This window comes from Ornithodoros turicata, chromosome 2 (assembly GCF_037126465.1).
Source record: "Ornithodoros turicata isolate Travis chromosome 2, ASM3712646v1, whole genome shotgun sequence".
In the NCBI taxonomy this organism is placed as follows: Eukaryota; Metazoa; Arthropoda; class Arachnida; order Ixodida; family Argasidae; genus Ornithodoros; species Ornithodoros turicata.
The window spans coordinates 20,356,747-20,370,725 of NC_088202.1; the positions used below are offsets into that span (position 1 = coordinate 20,356,747).

Below are 13,979 nucleotides of genomic sequence, written 5' to 3' on the forward strand. Positions count from 1 at the left end.
CACTGAGTGTTGAGTATGCCGGAAGGGGGCGGCACTGGAGGAAGATGAGCGAGCGAGCGGGTTCGCACGAGCAATAAAATAAACCGTTCTTCAGTAGAATACGGTCGGGTCAGCCTCCTCTATCCTTAACAATTGGTGCCGAAACCCGGGAGAAGGCTGATCTCTCATATATTCACCCATGGAGAAGCTTCGCCGTAACCGAGCTGTCCTTCGTGGCGCCGTGACGCGGTGCCTGTCATCCGCTACCGAACTCCTGCAACAGCCCTCGGCGGCCCCGTCTGACTTGCAGGTAACCCTGGATGAACTACTCGACAAGGACAGGACTCTTACCGCTTTGAATGATAAAGTCGCAGAGCTCATTGACGACGACACCTACGAGCAAGAAATCAGCACCGCTCTCGATTACCACGAAAAAATTTGCCGTTGCGTAAGTCGGATTCGGTTCCTTCTGAGTTCTCGTACCGCATCTAGCGCTACATTGTCTAGTACCGCTACCCAAGACCAATCAGGAGAGCGCTCAGGCGAAGGGTCGGGTACCGTCAATGCCGCTCCGAACGCTACTGCGAGCAGCTCGCGCTCTGGACCGCAACGGGTTAATCTACCGAAACTCCAAGTGCCGGTCTTCTCTGGTGAGCTCCGTGAATGGCAGGGGTTCTGGGAACACTTCGAAGCAACTATCCATCGACGTCCAGATCTCCCCGACATAGAGAAATTCCAATACCTGAAGACATACTTGAGTGGATCTGCAAGGCGTGCAGTCGAGTGGATTCGCCTTAACGAAACCAACTACCCGGTGGCGGTGAGCGTGCTCACCGAGCGGTTTGGCCGTACCGACGCTCTTGTCGATGAACATATTGATAGCCTTCTTGCCATCGCGCCTATCTCATGTTCGTCTCAGATAACTCGGCTCCGGGACCTCTACGAACAGATTCAGTTCCGCACCAGCTGCCTCGAGAGTCTTGGTGTTCCTGCAGCGGAGTACGCAGTAGTTCTCCATCGGGTCCTCATGCGTTCCCTACCGGAAGATATCGCTGTTCTTTACAGACAGCGCTTGAAGACGCAAGATAAACAAGATGCACCGTCCAGCTCCGCAGCAGGCTCTCGTGCCGAAGAAGTGAACACTGCCATGGAATTTCTGAGGGTCCAAGTGGAGAGCAGAGAGGAGACCAAGGCAGCACGCGTGAAAGAAAACTCGAATCTCGCATCAACCGAACGAGTGCATTCACGGAGCTCCTCCCACCTTCCGTCTGCTTTGGCGTTAGCTACAGGGTCCGCCCCTCCCGACCAGCTCACGTGTCCTTTGTGTGACCAGTCTGGTCACACAACCCAGGAGTGCCACGCCTCCTTATCAACCGATGAAAAGCGAAGGAGACTGTCAGCAAGGCGTTGCTGCTTCAAGTGCGGCAAGCGTGGGCACATGGCTCGTCAGTGCCGCACTGCAGCGACACTGAGATGTCGGGCCTGTTCAAGCCGCCATCTGACGGTACTGTGCGACCTATGGAAGAGACCTGACGCAAGGTGTCTACAACCGTCATCCGCCCTCGGGGCCTCGAACTCCCAGTCCACATCTGGACCACAGAGCCCACAGCACGCTACAGCTACCGTGGCTGCGACTCATACGAGCAGCGGGGTCGGTCACCCGATATTACTACAGACAGCGACAGTATGGGCGTCTGGAGAAGGCGGCAACGTCATGGTGCGACTACTGCTCGATACCGGCAGCCAGAGAACGTTTATACGGAGCGATCTTTCCCACAAGCTGCATCTTCCTTGTGAAGAACAGGAAGACCTCACCGTACTTACGTTCGGAAACACGAGTCGGCCGCGACGGTACCATTGCCGAAGAGTCAAGCTCACTCTTAGCAGCCGATTTACCTCTAATGCAGTCACCCTAGAAGCGCTGGAGGTTCCAGAAGTATGTACCGTAACAACTACCTTGGCCACGGATCTGCCGGAACTCAGTGGGAAGAATCTGCTCTTCGCCGACGAACCTAATTCTTGTACGAGGGAAAACTCTGTCATTAGCGTCCTTATCGGCTCAGACTTCTACTGGAGCGTGGTTACGGGACGTACCGAGCGCCTCGGCGACCGCATGTGTGCCGTGGAGACAATGTTCGGCTGGGTGGTCCAAGGAGTCAACTCAAGTTCCAGCCTTCCAGCACCCATGTGCGGCAACACTGTCGCACTCTTTTAGGCTACTTCAACATCGCTTGCGGTGACGAAAAAGTGATAGACCCTTCGGAGATGTGGAGACTTGATGCAATTGGCATAACCGATTCAGCTCATTCCCAAGCTACCGAGGAGCGCACGGCATTTGACCAGTTTCAGAGCGCAGTATACAAGGAAGAGGGACGATACGTCGTTCCCTTGATGGTCAAGGCGCCCTACCTTTTGTCCACTACGAACCGACCCGTTGCTGAAGCAAGGCTACAGCGTCAACTTAAACGTTTCGAAGCTCATCCGGACGTGCTGCGAGAATATGACCGCACAATCAGCGAGTACTTCAACGAGGGTCATGCGGAGCGAGTGGAGCCGTCGGACCAAGGTGCCCGTCATGTGTATTACCTTCCTCACCACGCAGTCATACGGCGGGAAGCGGTGACAACCAAGGTTCGTGTCGTGTTCGATGCCTCTTCGCATGAACCGGGAAGTCATTCGCTTAACGATATACTGGACAAGGGCACAACGCTCGGTGCAGAATTGCTGCAACTTCTTCTGCAGTTCAGGTGCAATCACATCGTCATGACCGCCGACATTCGCAAGGCATTCCTGCAAATTCACGTCCGACGAGAAGACAGAGACCTTCTTCGTTTCTTGTGGATCGAACGACTTCCCAGTAGTGACGAGCCTTGCCCAACCATCGTCGAGTGGCGTATGACGAGGGTGCCATTTGGAGCTTCGTCGAGCCCATTTCTACTGTCTGCAACTTTGATGCATCACCTTGAATCTTGGAAGGCTATTCATCCAGAAATCGCATCGCGTCTACAAAGAGCCTTTTACGTGGATGATCTAGTTATCGGCGCTTCAACCGAACCTGAAGCACTCCACATTTACCAAACAGCCCGTGCTATTGTGGCGGACGCCAGCATGGAGCTGAGAAAGTGGTGCTCCAGTTCCGAAACGTTGAACGAGCAATTTCGTGCAGACGGTGTCTCCCTCGACGACATCGGTCAACCGTTGGTTAGATGCAAGGTGCTTGGTCTTCCGTGGAACCGATCTGCTGACACTATCGTAATGACCACTCAAAACGTGTCATCTTACGTTGCTACGCAGCCAGCTACCAAGCGACTTGTACTTCAGACCTTTGCGAGGCTGTTTGATCCTCTTGGGCTTCTTGGACCGTTTCTCGTCCGCGCCAAACTTCTGTTCCAAGAGCTATGGCGGCGCAATTGCACATGGGAAGAAGCTCTACCTGAGGACGTGCATGAACACTGGAAGACCTGGACGTCCGAGCTTAGCGAACTTTCATCGTTCGAAGTCCCACGTTGTGTCATATCTCCTGCAACGCAAGGCGCAAAAGGACAGGAGCTTCACGTATTTTGCGACGCAAGCCCAATGGCATACGGGGTTGCCGTTTATGTGAGGTGCGTCATGTCTGAGAACAGTTTCGCTTCACAGCTCCTCATGAGTAAAGGTCGCATAGCCCCGTTACGGCCCGTTTCGATTCCAAGGCTGGAACTATTGGCCTGCTTGTTGGCAGCCAGGTTATGCCACTATGTCAGACAACTTCCCGAGCTCTCACAGGCCGTGGTTCACCTTTGGACTGACTCTGCGGTCGCATTGCACTGGATATGTGGTGACGCGGTCCGCCAGGAAGTATTTGTACGAAACCGCTCGTCCGAGATTCGCCGCCTAACCAGAGGATTCCACTGGCACCACTGCCGGAGCCAGGATAATCCAGCAGACTTACTTACCCGTGGCGAGCCAGCGTCTTTTGTTTCGCGCAAGACAATTTGGTGGGCCGGACCTGCGTGGTTGACCAATCCTCAGGTGGATTGGCCTACAGATCTCTGCCCTAGTCAAAAGCACGATGACTTGCGCACTGGACTCACCTCTGCCTGTCAGAGCTTAAGCTTGCCGACTTCTCCTCATTTGCACGATCCACTCCTTAGGATTAATGATTACGGACGCCTTACTAAGGTTCTAAGAGTCACTGCTTGGATCAAAAGGTTTCTTCGTAATGCGTCACTCCACACCACGTCCTCCTCCGGACCGCTAACAGCCGCGGAGTTGTGTGAGGCAGAGTTGTACTGGATACGATTTGTTCAGCGCTCTGCGTTTCCTTCAGAAGTCGCTACGTTAGAGGTCGGACAATCTGTCGAGTCTGCTTCCAGTATTCTGACTTTACAGCCCTTCCTTGACAAGAAAGGTTTGCTTCGTGTGGGTGGTCGCCTGCAGGCCCTTGATGCGTCGGAGGAGTTGAAGCATCCTATGATACTACCTTGCAACGACCGGTTCACTGAGCTTCTGGTTGAAGCAGCACATATCCGCCTTCTTCATGGAGGAGTCCAGCTAACTTTAATCGAACTCCGCTCCAGGTTTTGGATTCTGAAAGGACGTCGGACAGTGAGGCGGGTATTGAACGCTTGCTTGCCGTGTCGTCGTAGACGCTTGCGTCCGGAGACTGCTCCTCCCGCACCGTTACCGAGGGACCGGATAACCGAAACCATGCCGTTTGACGTCGTTGGGATTGACTTTTGCGGACCACTGTACTGCCGCGCCGTCACAAAACACTGACAGGAAGGTGTACATAGTTGTGTTCTCGTGTGCAGTGACAAGAGCGATCCACCTCGAGTTAACGATTGATATGACGGCACAAACATTCCTCCTTGCCTTTCGCCGCTTCGCTTCGCGACGGGGTGTGCCGTCCACCATCTATTCCGACAACGCCAAGACGTTCCGTTACTGCGCTAAAGTACTGCGCGCGCTCTTCGACGACTCTGTCCAAGACCATGCCAGTTCCCTCCGCATCCAGTGGAAGTTTATCGCTGAAGGTGCGCCCTGGTGGGGCGGTTTTTGGGAACGGCTCATTCGTACTATCAAGGACGCACTGAAACGTTGTCTAGGGCGCAGTAGCCTCTGCTATGAGGGGCTTCTCACCGTACTACTCGAAGTTGAGGCGGCCGTCAACTGCCGTCCCCTCACCCAGCTTGCCGACGACACAGAGGACTGCGAGGCTCTGACTCCTTCCCACTTCTTGATCGGAAGGCGCGCCGTAGCCTTACCGGCCAGCCTGGGGTTAGAGGTGCCCAGTTCCACTCCTGCAGGTCTTCGTCGCAGAGTTCGACATAGACAGGCTCTTCTTGTGCAGTTATGGACTCGTTGGAAGAAGGACTATCTCCTGCTTCTGCGTTCTGCGCACCACAGTCAACCGAGGGCACATCCACGAATTCGCGTCGGCGACGTCGTGATAGTGGAGGACAATGCACTGCCACCTCTGGTTTGGAAACTCGGACGCATAGTTGGTTCCTTCCCAGGAAGAGATGGTGTCGAGCGCTGTTTCAAAGTACTTCTCCCGAATGGTCAACAGCTCCGGCGTCCTCCCCAACGTTTGTACCTGCTGGAAGCTGACTCGTCCAACGCGGCCGCGGGAGGATGTTGAGTATGCCGGAAGGGGGCGGCACTGGAGGAAGATGAGCGAGCGAGCGGGTTCGCACGAGCAATAAAATAAACCGTTCTTCAGTAGAATACGGTCGGGTCAGCCTCCTCTATCCTTAACACTGAGCTCGAGACCCGCCTTGAAGAGAACGAGAATAGACATGGTATGATGGCTGCTCAGCCACATGGTTAAGATGTTCTATGATTATCATATTTCGGTAGAGGGTTCCTTGTCTCCAACATGCACCATATTTTTGTAGAAGCTGCGAAGATGTTGAAGCGGCTCGAGAAGGTGATTCTTTTTCTTTCTTTATTTTTTCCGTCTCTTTTTCTCTGTTCACTTTATATACGAAGTGGTGCCCAATTGTTGAAAGGAGCTACATTAAAAGTAGATAAAAGTTGTATATACCTCCAATGGACTTTTAAACCACCCTATCCACAGTTTTCTATATAACTTCTATAGAACCTAGCCTTTATTTTTCATAAGGGTGATAGCGTCTTACTTCGAAGCGGTCACAAATGAACACCTGCTGCTACGAATAACTCGAAATTTCTTTACCCCAAATGTCCAGATTACAGTATTCCCCCAGTGTAGTCGGAGGACAGGGTGTCACCAGTTAAGTCTGAACAAAGAAAACTTTCACACGGAGGAAAACTAAACGAAAGTGCAAGATGACGCACAAACGCACAATCACAGAAAGGCGAATTATCGGTATGGACGCGCAAAGCTTCATTTTCTTCGTCTGAGGCATCTATACGAGTGCTGGTTGTGCTGGAAGCATAAATAAATATTTCGTAAAGGTGCTCGAAAAGGTATACTGTGCGTACCCAAGCAGCTCACAATATTGGACCCATATTGGCTGGTCATTGATGATAGGGTCCAATATGGGACCGGTATTGCAAGGATGTTCCCCATATGGACTGAAAATGCGCAAAATGCTACGTACCCGTGTTGTACAAATGTCCAAGCAGCACGGCAAGATTGGACGTTGAAGCGTGTGAAACGCCCAATTCAATGCGTCGTTACGTCCAACAACTTCTCGCAGATGATACACATTGTTCGAAACAGGCAACATACGTAGCAATCCCACTGTAACATGCACTGGAACTAAGCAACTCAACTTTCCACTTGCCGCAAACAGCTGCCATCTTGCTTCGCGATGCTAATGCCAATCGGTCTAGTCGACTGAGAGCGTGGTCGTTTGAGCGAAATCACGGATGCCCCGACTGACAAGTTCAGTGAGAGTTGTACGATGTCAGCCGTGCGTTCATCAGTCTAAACACTGGCCTTCTACAACGCCAGCAATGTCGCAATGTGTCATAGCCATGGAGACAAATCGCCTCGGAAGCCGAAGCGCTGCGACGCGAAGCGACGCGCGCAAGTGGGCGTGGCCTATCTAACCACCACCCATCGACGCCGACCGTTGCACGACGTGATGCAACCTGCATCAATGACACAGCTGCGAATTTGGCAACACTAGGAAGCGCTACGCTTCTATCCGCTACACTGTTTTGCGAGGCACTCAAACAAACAAAACAAAGGAAGACGTCTACTTATCTTTCAGCGAACACATGCTATGCACATGCGGGGCTCTTATTTTCTTTGTCTTGTTACGGCGTTCTTTTTTTTTTTTCGTTGTTGTTGTTGTTAACGTTTCGGTGTCGGGGCGGATGAGGCTGGCAGACAAACAACACCAGCAAAATTTTCGCCTCTTATCCGCTCCTTATCCGCCACCGGTTTTAGAGTGTGGTTGGGCAGACTGCGTTCATGCTGCCCCGTTCTTTTCATCGCATGGCATCCTCCAGCTCCCTTCCGTGCGCAATCTGCTGGCCGCTATACCGAGCGGCCTCCAGAGCTGCTAAAACTTTTTTGATCAAAGTCCTCGACGAGCCTGTGTCGATTGATCGCCTTAACCTCGCCTTCCTCGATGTACCGATTAGCTCATCTGCTCTCTTTCCCATCGACTTAGAAGCTGCGCCATCTTCATCGACAACTCGGTCAAGCCGGGCGATTTTCTCAGCAAGGGGAGCACTTGTATCGCTGGTAGCAGTTCTATCGCCATTACCAGCGCGCTATCGAGGCAAATTCTTGGCGCGTGCGAATAAATCGTTCATTCTAGATCCGAGTCCTATAGTGTCTGGTCATTTGCTTCCCTCTGGATATAGCCCCAAGCCTTTTGTCTCGGCGAACGAAATGTCACCTATGGGAGTCTAAATGGATACCTCGGCGCCAGTTGTTAGAGGGATAGGAAATGAAGTCCACTCGTGAAGCAATCCGATCGGTAGTCATTGCATAGAAATCTTAAGGGAGTATATCAGAAGGACACCTGACAAACATGTATGCAGGAAGAAGAGCTGCTGGGAGGGAAAGCCGACTTGTTGCAGCGATGCTGGTGCACATTAAAAACAGAGCTTCGCCCCACAGCGCGCTCTTAGCCCAGCATCATCCCGAATGACAACGTTCTCTCCCTTCATTTAATCAAAACTGGGGGCGTACGCCATTTTGGGGCAATTATAAATAGCATAATGCCACAAAAATAGCGTACGCCCCCCAGTTTTCAGGAAATCAGAGGAAATAACGATGTCACTCGGGATGATAGTCAGCTCGAAGCGTGCTATGTGATGAAGTCCATTTTGAAGAGCGTAGTAGATGAGAAGGAAAAAAAACAACAGAAGGAAACGAAACGCTAGAGGAACCACGAGGACTGATAAACGTGATAGCGTGTGGGCATTACTTCAAAATGTTTTAGTACATGTCTCAGGTACATATGTATATGTACATATGTACTGTATATACACATTGTTCATTTTTATCATTTACAGAATTTTTATAAAAACGCTATGAGAGCAGCAGAGTTGTCGAGCGGCAGAACGTTCTACGGCTGGGCTGACATCCTCTCGAAGAAATTATACAACTACATGATGACTAATTACCTAAAATTCATTAGTTAACTCTTTGATTTGGGTATTGCGGACAAAATCGAGATAGCAGAAACAGAGAATATCCGCGTTGAAAGCCATTCCACGTCTAAGAAATCCTGAAACACGCACGTGCCTTCGAATATCCATCCCCGAATTTTGATGTGCAAATGAAAAAAAAAAAACAAACCGCGGTGATCGCAAACGGAGGCAGCACAGCGGTCATTTCACATCAGAGGACCACGTAATTTAGAGCGATAGAGATAACTGGAGTAGGCGGCGATGTGCTGGCCAGATAAACCGCTTTCAAACCTGGACAACCCTTCGTCGGCATAGATAAGGGGCTCTTGAGGCGGCGCTTTTTCGGTTTCGGCTCATTTTTGGATTTTAAAAAGACATAATTGCTTTCAAGAAGGGTTGTCTTGCGTTCTATTATACCGCTTTTGCCAAAAATTCCCGAATTAAATAGTTCATTAATGGAGTTTAGGTAATTATTTATCTTGTAGTCACGTACCCTCTTCCTTCAGATGTCCACCTGGTCGTATAGCACAACTTCGAAAACGACATCTATGCTGCTTTCGTAGCTTTTCATAAAAATTCTGTAAAGGATAAAATGCGTAAATACGTAATTGATGGGTGAAGAAAGCCTGTTTCAACCGCGAAGTCATAAAACTGTTGGAAGTACTGCTTCTCCCTCTTGCGGCGTTTATTAGTCTTGTTTTCTCTAGCGCTTCACTGGTATCGCAACGATTGTCCTCTCTTTCTGCTTTCCTCCGTATCGCAGATACCATTATCCCTGTGAAACATACGATTCTGAAACGAAACAGAACTGCATCCACCACGCAGGAGCAAAAGATGAAAAAGTATTCCCAAAAGTGGAATACATGCCACAACTCATATGTTGTATTGCACGCTGTGCCTAATGCGGAAACTCTGCAAGGTGCTTTCTGCCAGGGCTTCAGAGAACAGAACACAGGACTGCATGCATAGCAGAAAGTAACCAGAAAACCAGTCCCTGCCTTGCAGTCTTTTGTAGCCTGTATAAAATACAGAATTAAAATACGTAAATGTGTAAGAAGTGGGTAGTGCAAAGAACTGATGAAACCAATTACCAGGGGCGCTTTCCTAGCAGAGCGCATAGTAGCACAGCCCGTGCTTGTGCGGTGCAAGTCGTCAAGTGGAATTTGGTAGAGCTACCAGCAGCGCAGTAGGAAGCCCCTATTTCCAATCGGTTACCATACAGTTACCATACATTTGGTTACCATTCGATTACCATACAGTTGCCATACTAAAATAGTTAGACAATATGTTAGATCCGCCCTGAGGTCCTCCCTTTGCAAGTCATGCGAACACACGTGCGTCGAAAGCAAATAACTGCGACTTGAAAGGCTTTATTCGGCTGGTTGCCCTTGCAAAAAGATCCAAACGATTGCTAAACGCCACCTCCTCTTTAGGCAGCCAGACTGCGATTCCCCAGGGAGGCAACGTGTCGTGAGCGTATCCTATTGGCATGGGTTTGCCCAGCGAGTAAAAGGAGTAGCTGCCGCCTCTGGTTTGGAAGTTGTCTGTCGTCTCCCGTACAAAGTTTCAAGAATGATCACGGGGCCGTAAATTACACAGCGAATATTAACAGCTGCACGATAAAACATCGCAACAAGTTTGTTGACTGTAGAAAGAACGTAATCTATTCCTTTCCCTTGATGCATCTTAAGGCGCAACACACACGGACAAGAGGGAGACACACACTCGCGCCACTCGCAACTCTGTTTAATAGCAAAAGGCACATAGACAGGAACAAAAAAGAAGAAAAAGGAAAAGAAGACCATCCAGAAAAACAACCTCCCGCCCTCTACCAGCAACATCGAACAAGTTCACATTACACAGCGATAAGCGGCTGCCACCCGCTATCATCGAGATACTTTATCTCCCGCACTGACAACGTCACGGAAGGCTGGCTCACACACCTTTCACCCGACTTACTTATCATGTATGCCTCAATAATCTCTCGCGTCAGCGCATTGCGCGACAGTGCCAAGATACCAGTCCTCCGAAAGTCCGGTGAACACACACATCTATTACAATGAACAGCGAGGTGTCCCCGCGGAGTGCCACTCAGTGATGCCGCGTGCTCCATCAGCCTAACATTGGCACACCTTCCAGATTGCCCTATATAAACTCTGCCACATCAGAGAGGGATCCAATACACTACTCATACTCTGCAAGGAATAAACCCTTTCACAGGATTGACACCACACACAGGCCTCCGTTCCTGGCCATTCACCTTGGCCGACAAGCTCTTGAGCTTAAACAGTGCGGAAAAAAAGCACTCGAACACCGTACCGGTCACCAAGCTTCTTCAGGTTATGGGAGACCACATGAATGTACGGCATAACATGTACCTCCCTCGCCGCCCCTCCTCAGCCTGTATCTTTCCGGGACTACCCTTCCACTCCCTCAACAAAGTCACACAGACACTTCTAAGACCCCACTGGGGATACCCAGCCTCCCGGATCCGCTCACACTGGCGATTGTATGCCTCCACAACCTTATGACAACACGACTTCTGCAAAGCCGCACCCAGGCAGGACTTCACAATGCCACGCTTCACAATCTTAGAGTGTGCCGAGTCATAGGGTAGAAATGCCTTCCTAGACCTCGGGGAGTAGCACCAACACAGAAGCTCTCTCTGGGCACTCAAACTAAGATCTAAAAATCTCAGTACCCCTCTACGGCAACCTCGCATGTAAACCTAAGGCCAGAACCCCCACGGTGGAAAGCATCCGTAATGCGCCGAGCAGAATCTAAATCAACATCTATCCCATCAGAAGCCTCTAGCGACAGCACTAACAAATAGTCGTCCACATACCGCAAAGCAGACCTAGACCTAGATGTACAATTGTCCGCAGTGTTGCCTAGCATGGGGGTTAACCCCCATGCTAGGCAACACTGCGGACAATTGTACATCAAGGTCAGTAAGAAAAATGTCACTCAACACAGGTGCAACCGACGACCCGATACAAATGCCCTTGCTCTGGACATAGGAGTCCGAACCGTCAGCCACTATGGTCGAGGACAGGTAGCACCTTATCAACTCCAAGAAGCCTTCAACTGTGGTTCCGCAGGTGTTCTGGAATTTCACCCTCCCGTATGCTTCAATGCGATCTCTAGTAGCCCTGAAGAGTGGCTCGTGCGGTATGGAGTAGTACAAATCTTCAATGTCAATAGACATCAGTCGGACCCCCACACCCTCCATACCTTTAACCACATCGATCACCTCCGCTGAACTACGCACAATAAAAGGATCAGGAAGGTCCATACAGGAGAGCTGCTACAGGAATCGGGAAACAACACCTTGCCACGTACCTATCTCCTACACAATAGCACGCAGGGGGCACTCCGGCTAGTGTGTCTTAGCGGAGAAAAAGATTTCAAGAGCCAACTGGGGTCTCTTCTTCATGCTGCTTCAAAGTACCTTGAGTTCTTCTTCCTCACACAAAACCACCATCCTTTTCCGCGCGTCTCTTACAGCAGTGCTCTTCACACCCACAAAGTTCTTATCTATTGCTCGTGCCTTCCTTTCCTCATAGGCCGTCCTGGGCATGACCACAAATCCTCCCTCCTTATCAGATGGAAGTAGGGCTACATTGGCATTCTTGAAAAAATCCATAACCGGCGCAACACCAATCTTAACACTCTCCCGTACAGAGGTCCTATCGAGCAAATCCACACCTTCCTGGACGCAACGGTCAGATTGGCCTTCCTCTACCCGTCTAGCCAACAATCTTTCCCAGGAGACAGCGTCTGGCGCCTGCACCCTTGGTTGGACACAAAACTTTTGGCCCTTCTCGAGAACGTCTTTGACCGCAGGTGGCACATGCACGTCCCCCATGACTACCAGCTTGTTACCGTGGCAGCCTGAGCCCGGTTCCTTTAGCGACCGCAGGTGCCCTAGAACAGGCTTCCAAAAAGCCTCCGTCATCGAGGCCACATCCCGCCGACATCGCCTGTACTTCCTCTGCGCGGACGCCACCGGTAAGTCACTGGCACACATAAGCCTAAGACAGTCCAAGTATACGCTTATCTGATGCCACAACTCCGAACTAAGAATCTTGAGAATCCTCCTACGATGACCATCCGACGGAGACAGCCCGCCAAGGAACCCAGTCACCTCAGGCAGGTTGATGCCATTCCTCAATGCAAACGTGCAGGCCCTGGCTCTGCAGGACCTAGCAGCCAGCATCACAATGGCGTGGGGGATATTCCTCTGGTCTTGAATGTTAGGAAACGGAAATGAGTGTGTGTCTCCCTCTTGTCCGTGTGTGTTGCGCCTTAAGATGCATCAGTATTACCAACTAGCCCAACTATTGTTGTTGCTTTCCCTTGAAGTGCGGCAAACAATATATCTGACAGACATCACAATACCTCAGCAGTCAATTTCGCCAGCACAAATATAGGGTTAAATCTCTTCCCAGAGACAGGCTCCTTTCCCTGAAAGCACACTTGGGCTCCTGCCCTGATTGGCAACCAAACTTCGAGCACACAATTGTCACGTGGAAACACCCTTCCCGGCGCGGGCGAGAAATAGTTGAAACGACTCCCATTGACCTCTCCGACAATAATGTGAGCCATCGGTCCGTAATCCTTCCCCCTACTGAGACTGCTTCTGTGGCAAGGGACTCGTTGCCGTTTTGTTCTAATAAACACTCCAACGCTGTCCGTGTGTGTACCGTGTCCTTGACTCCATCGCGTTGCCTGATCACTAGGGCCCGGAAATTTAGGCACTAAAAACGACGGAAATAGGCAGCCATTTAGGCCCAAAAAAAGGCCAAAATAGGCAATAAAAAGCAAAAATAGGCTCGTTAATCTGGTACGCTCTTTCGCTTTCTTGGTGTTTCAGAATGTTCCACCAAGGAAAACTTGCTTGTTTATAGGCTACAGTACCATATCAGCCTTGACGTCTGGTACATGAATGCTGAGGCAGCACAGAAACACGCTATACTGAATAATACTTTTAGTGTTCCGCTCTCGAATTCGAAACCCACCACGTGGGTTTCGAAATTCATCCTGAGGAGCATAACGCCATACCTAGCATAACGATGAAATATGAAAGTCACTGAAAAGGTTAGCTAGCTGTAGGGATCGAACCCACATCGTCTGGATTACCGGTCCAGGGCTCTACCAATTGAGCTAAGCTAACACGCCTCTCCAGCGACTTTCGGGGTGCGTCATCTGAAGGGACGACAAACCAGCCACTCGCTCTCACTCACCCTCCTTTCATTCTTACATTTTTTGCTCACTCATACACACATTCATACGACGGAAATCGACGCAAGCGGCACCTGTTGAACAAGAGAGAAACTGATGTTCTGAGGCTGGAACAACATAGAAGCGACAGATACAAACAAAGCCTCAAATTGCCTAAGCTCCTACCTTCTCTCTTTTTCTTCCTAGCATAACGACGA

At 50.5% G+C, this 13,979-nt stretch overlaps 2 protein-coding genes and 1 non-coding gene across 3 annotated transcripts; 2 read left to right on the plus strand and 1 right to left on the minus strand.

Moving 5' to 3' along the window:
• The first annotated feature begins 178 nt into the window (after nucleotides 1-178).
• On the plus strand, nucleotides 179-2,194 carry LOC135384376 (uncharacterized). Its single transcript, XM_064613580.1, has one exon. The coding sequence runs from the start codon at nucleotides 179-181 to the stop codon at nucleotides 2,192-2,194; it is 2,016 nt and encodes a 671-aa protein (XP_064469650.1).
• A 50-nt stretch (nucleotides 2,195-2,244) lies between these two features.
• Nucleotides 2,245-4,737, plus strand: LOC135384377 (uncharacterized). The gene has a single exon (XM_064613581.1). The coding sequence runs from the start codon at nucleotides 2,245-2,247 to the stop codon at nucleotides 4,735-4,737; it is 2,493 nt and encodes an 830-aa protein (XP_064469651.1).
• An 8,904-nt stretch (nucleotides 4,738-13,641) lies between these two features.
• Nucleotides 13,642-13,714, minus strand: Trnat-ggu (transfer RNA threonine (anticodon GGU)). The gene has a single exon. It is a non-coding gene; the product is annotated as a tRNA-Thr (tRNA).
• Nucleotides 13,715-13,979: the final 265 nt, after the last annotated feature.

Bases quoted from the DNA above. Each gene is read 5' to 3' on its own strand.
- LOC135384376 (XM_064613580.1), top strand. From the start codon at position 179: ATGGAGAAGCTTCGCCGTAACCGAGCTGTCCTTCGTGGCGCCGTGACG.
- LOC135384377 (XM_064613581.1), top strand. From the start codon at position 2,245: ATGTGGAGACTTGATGCAATTGGCATAACCGATTCAGCTCATTCCCAA.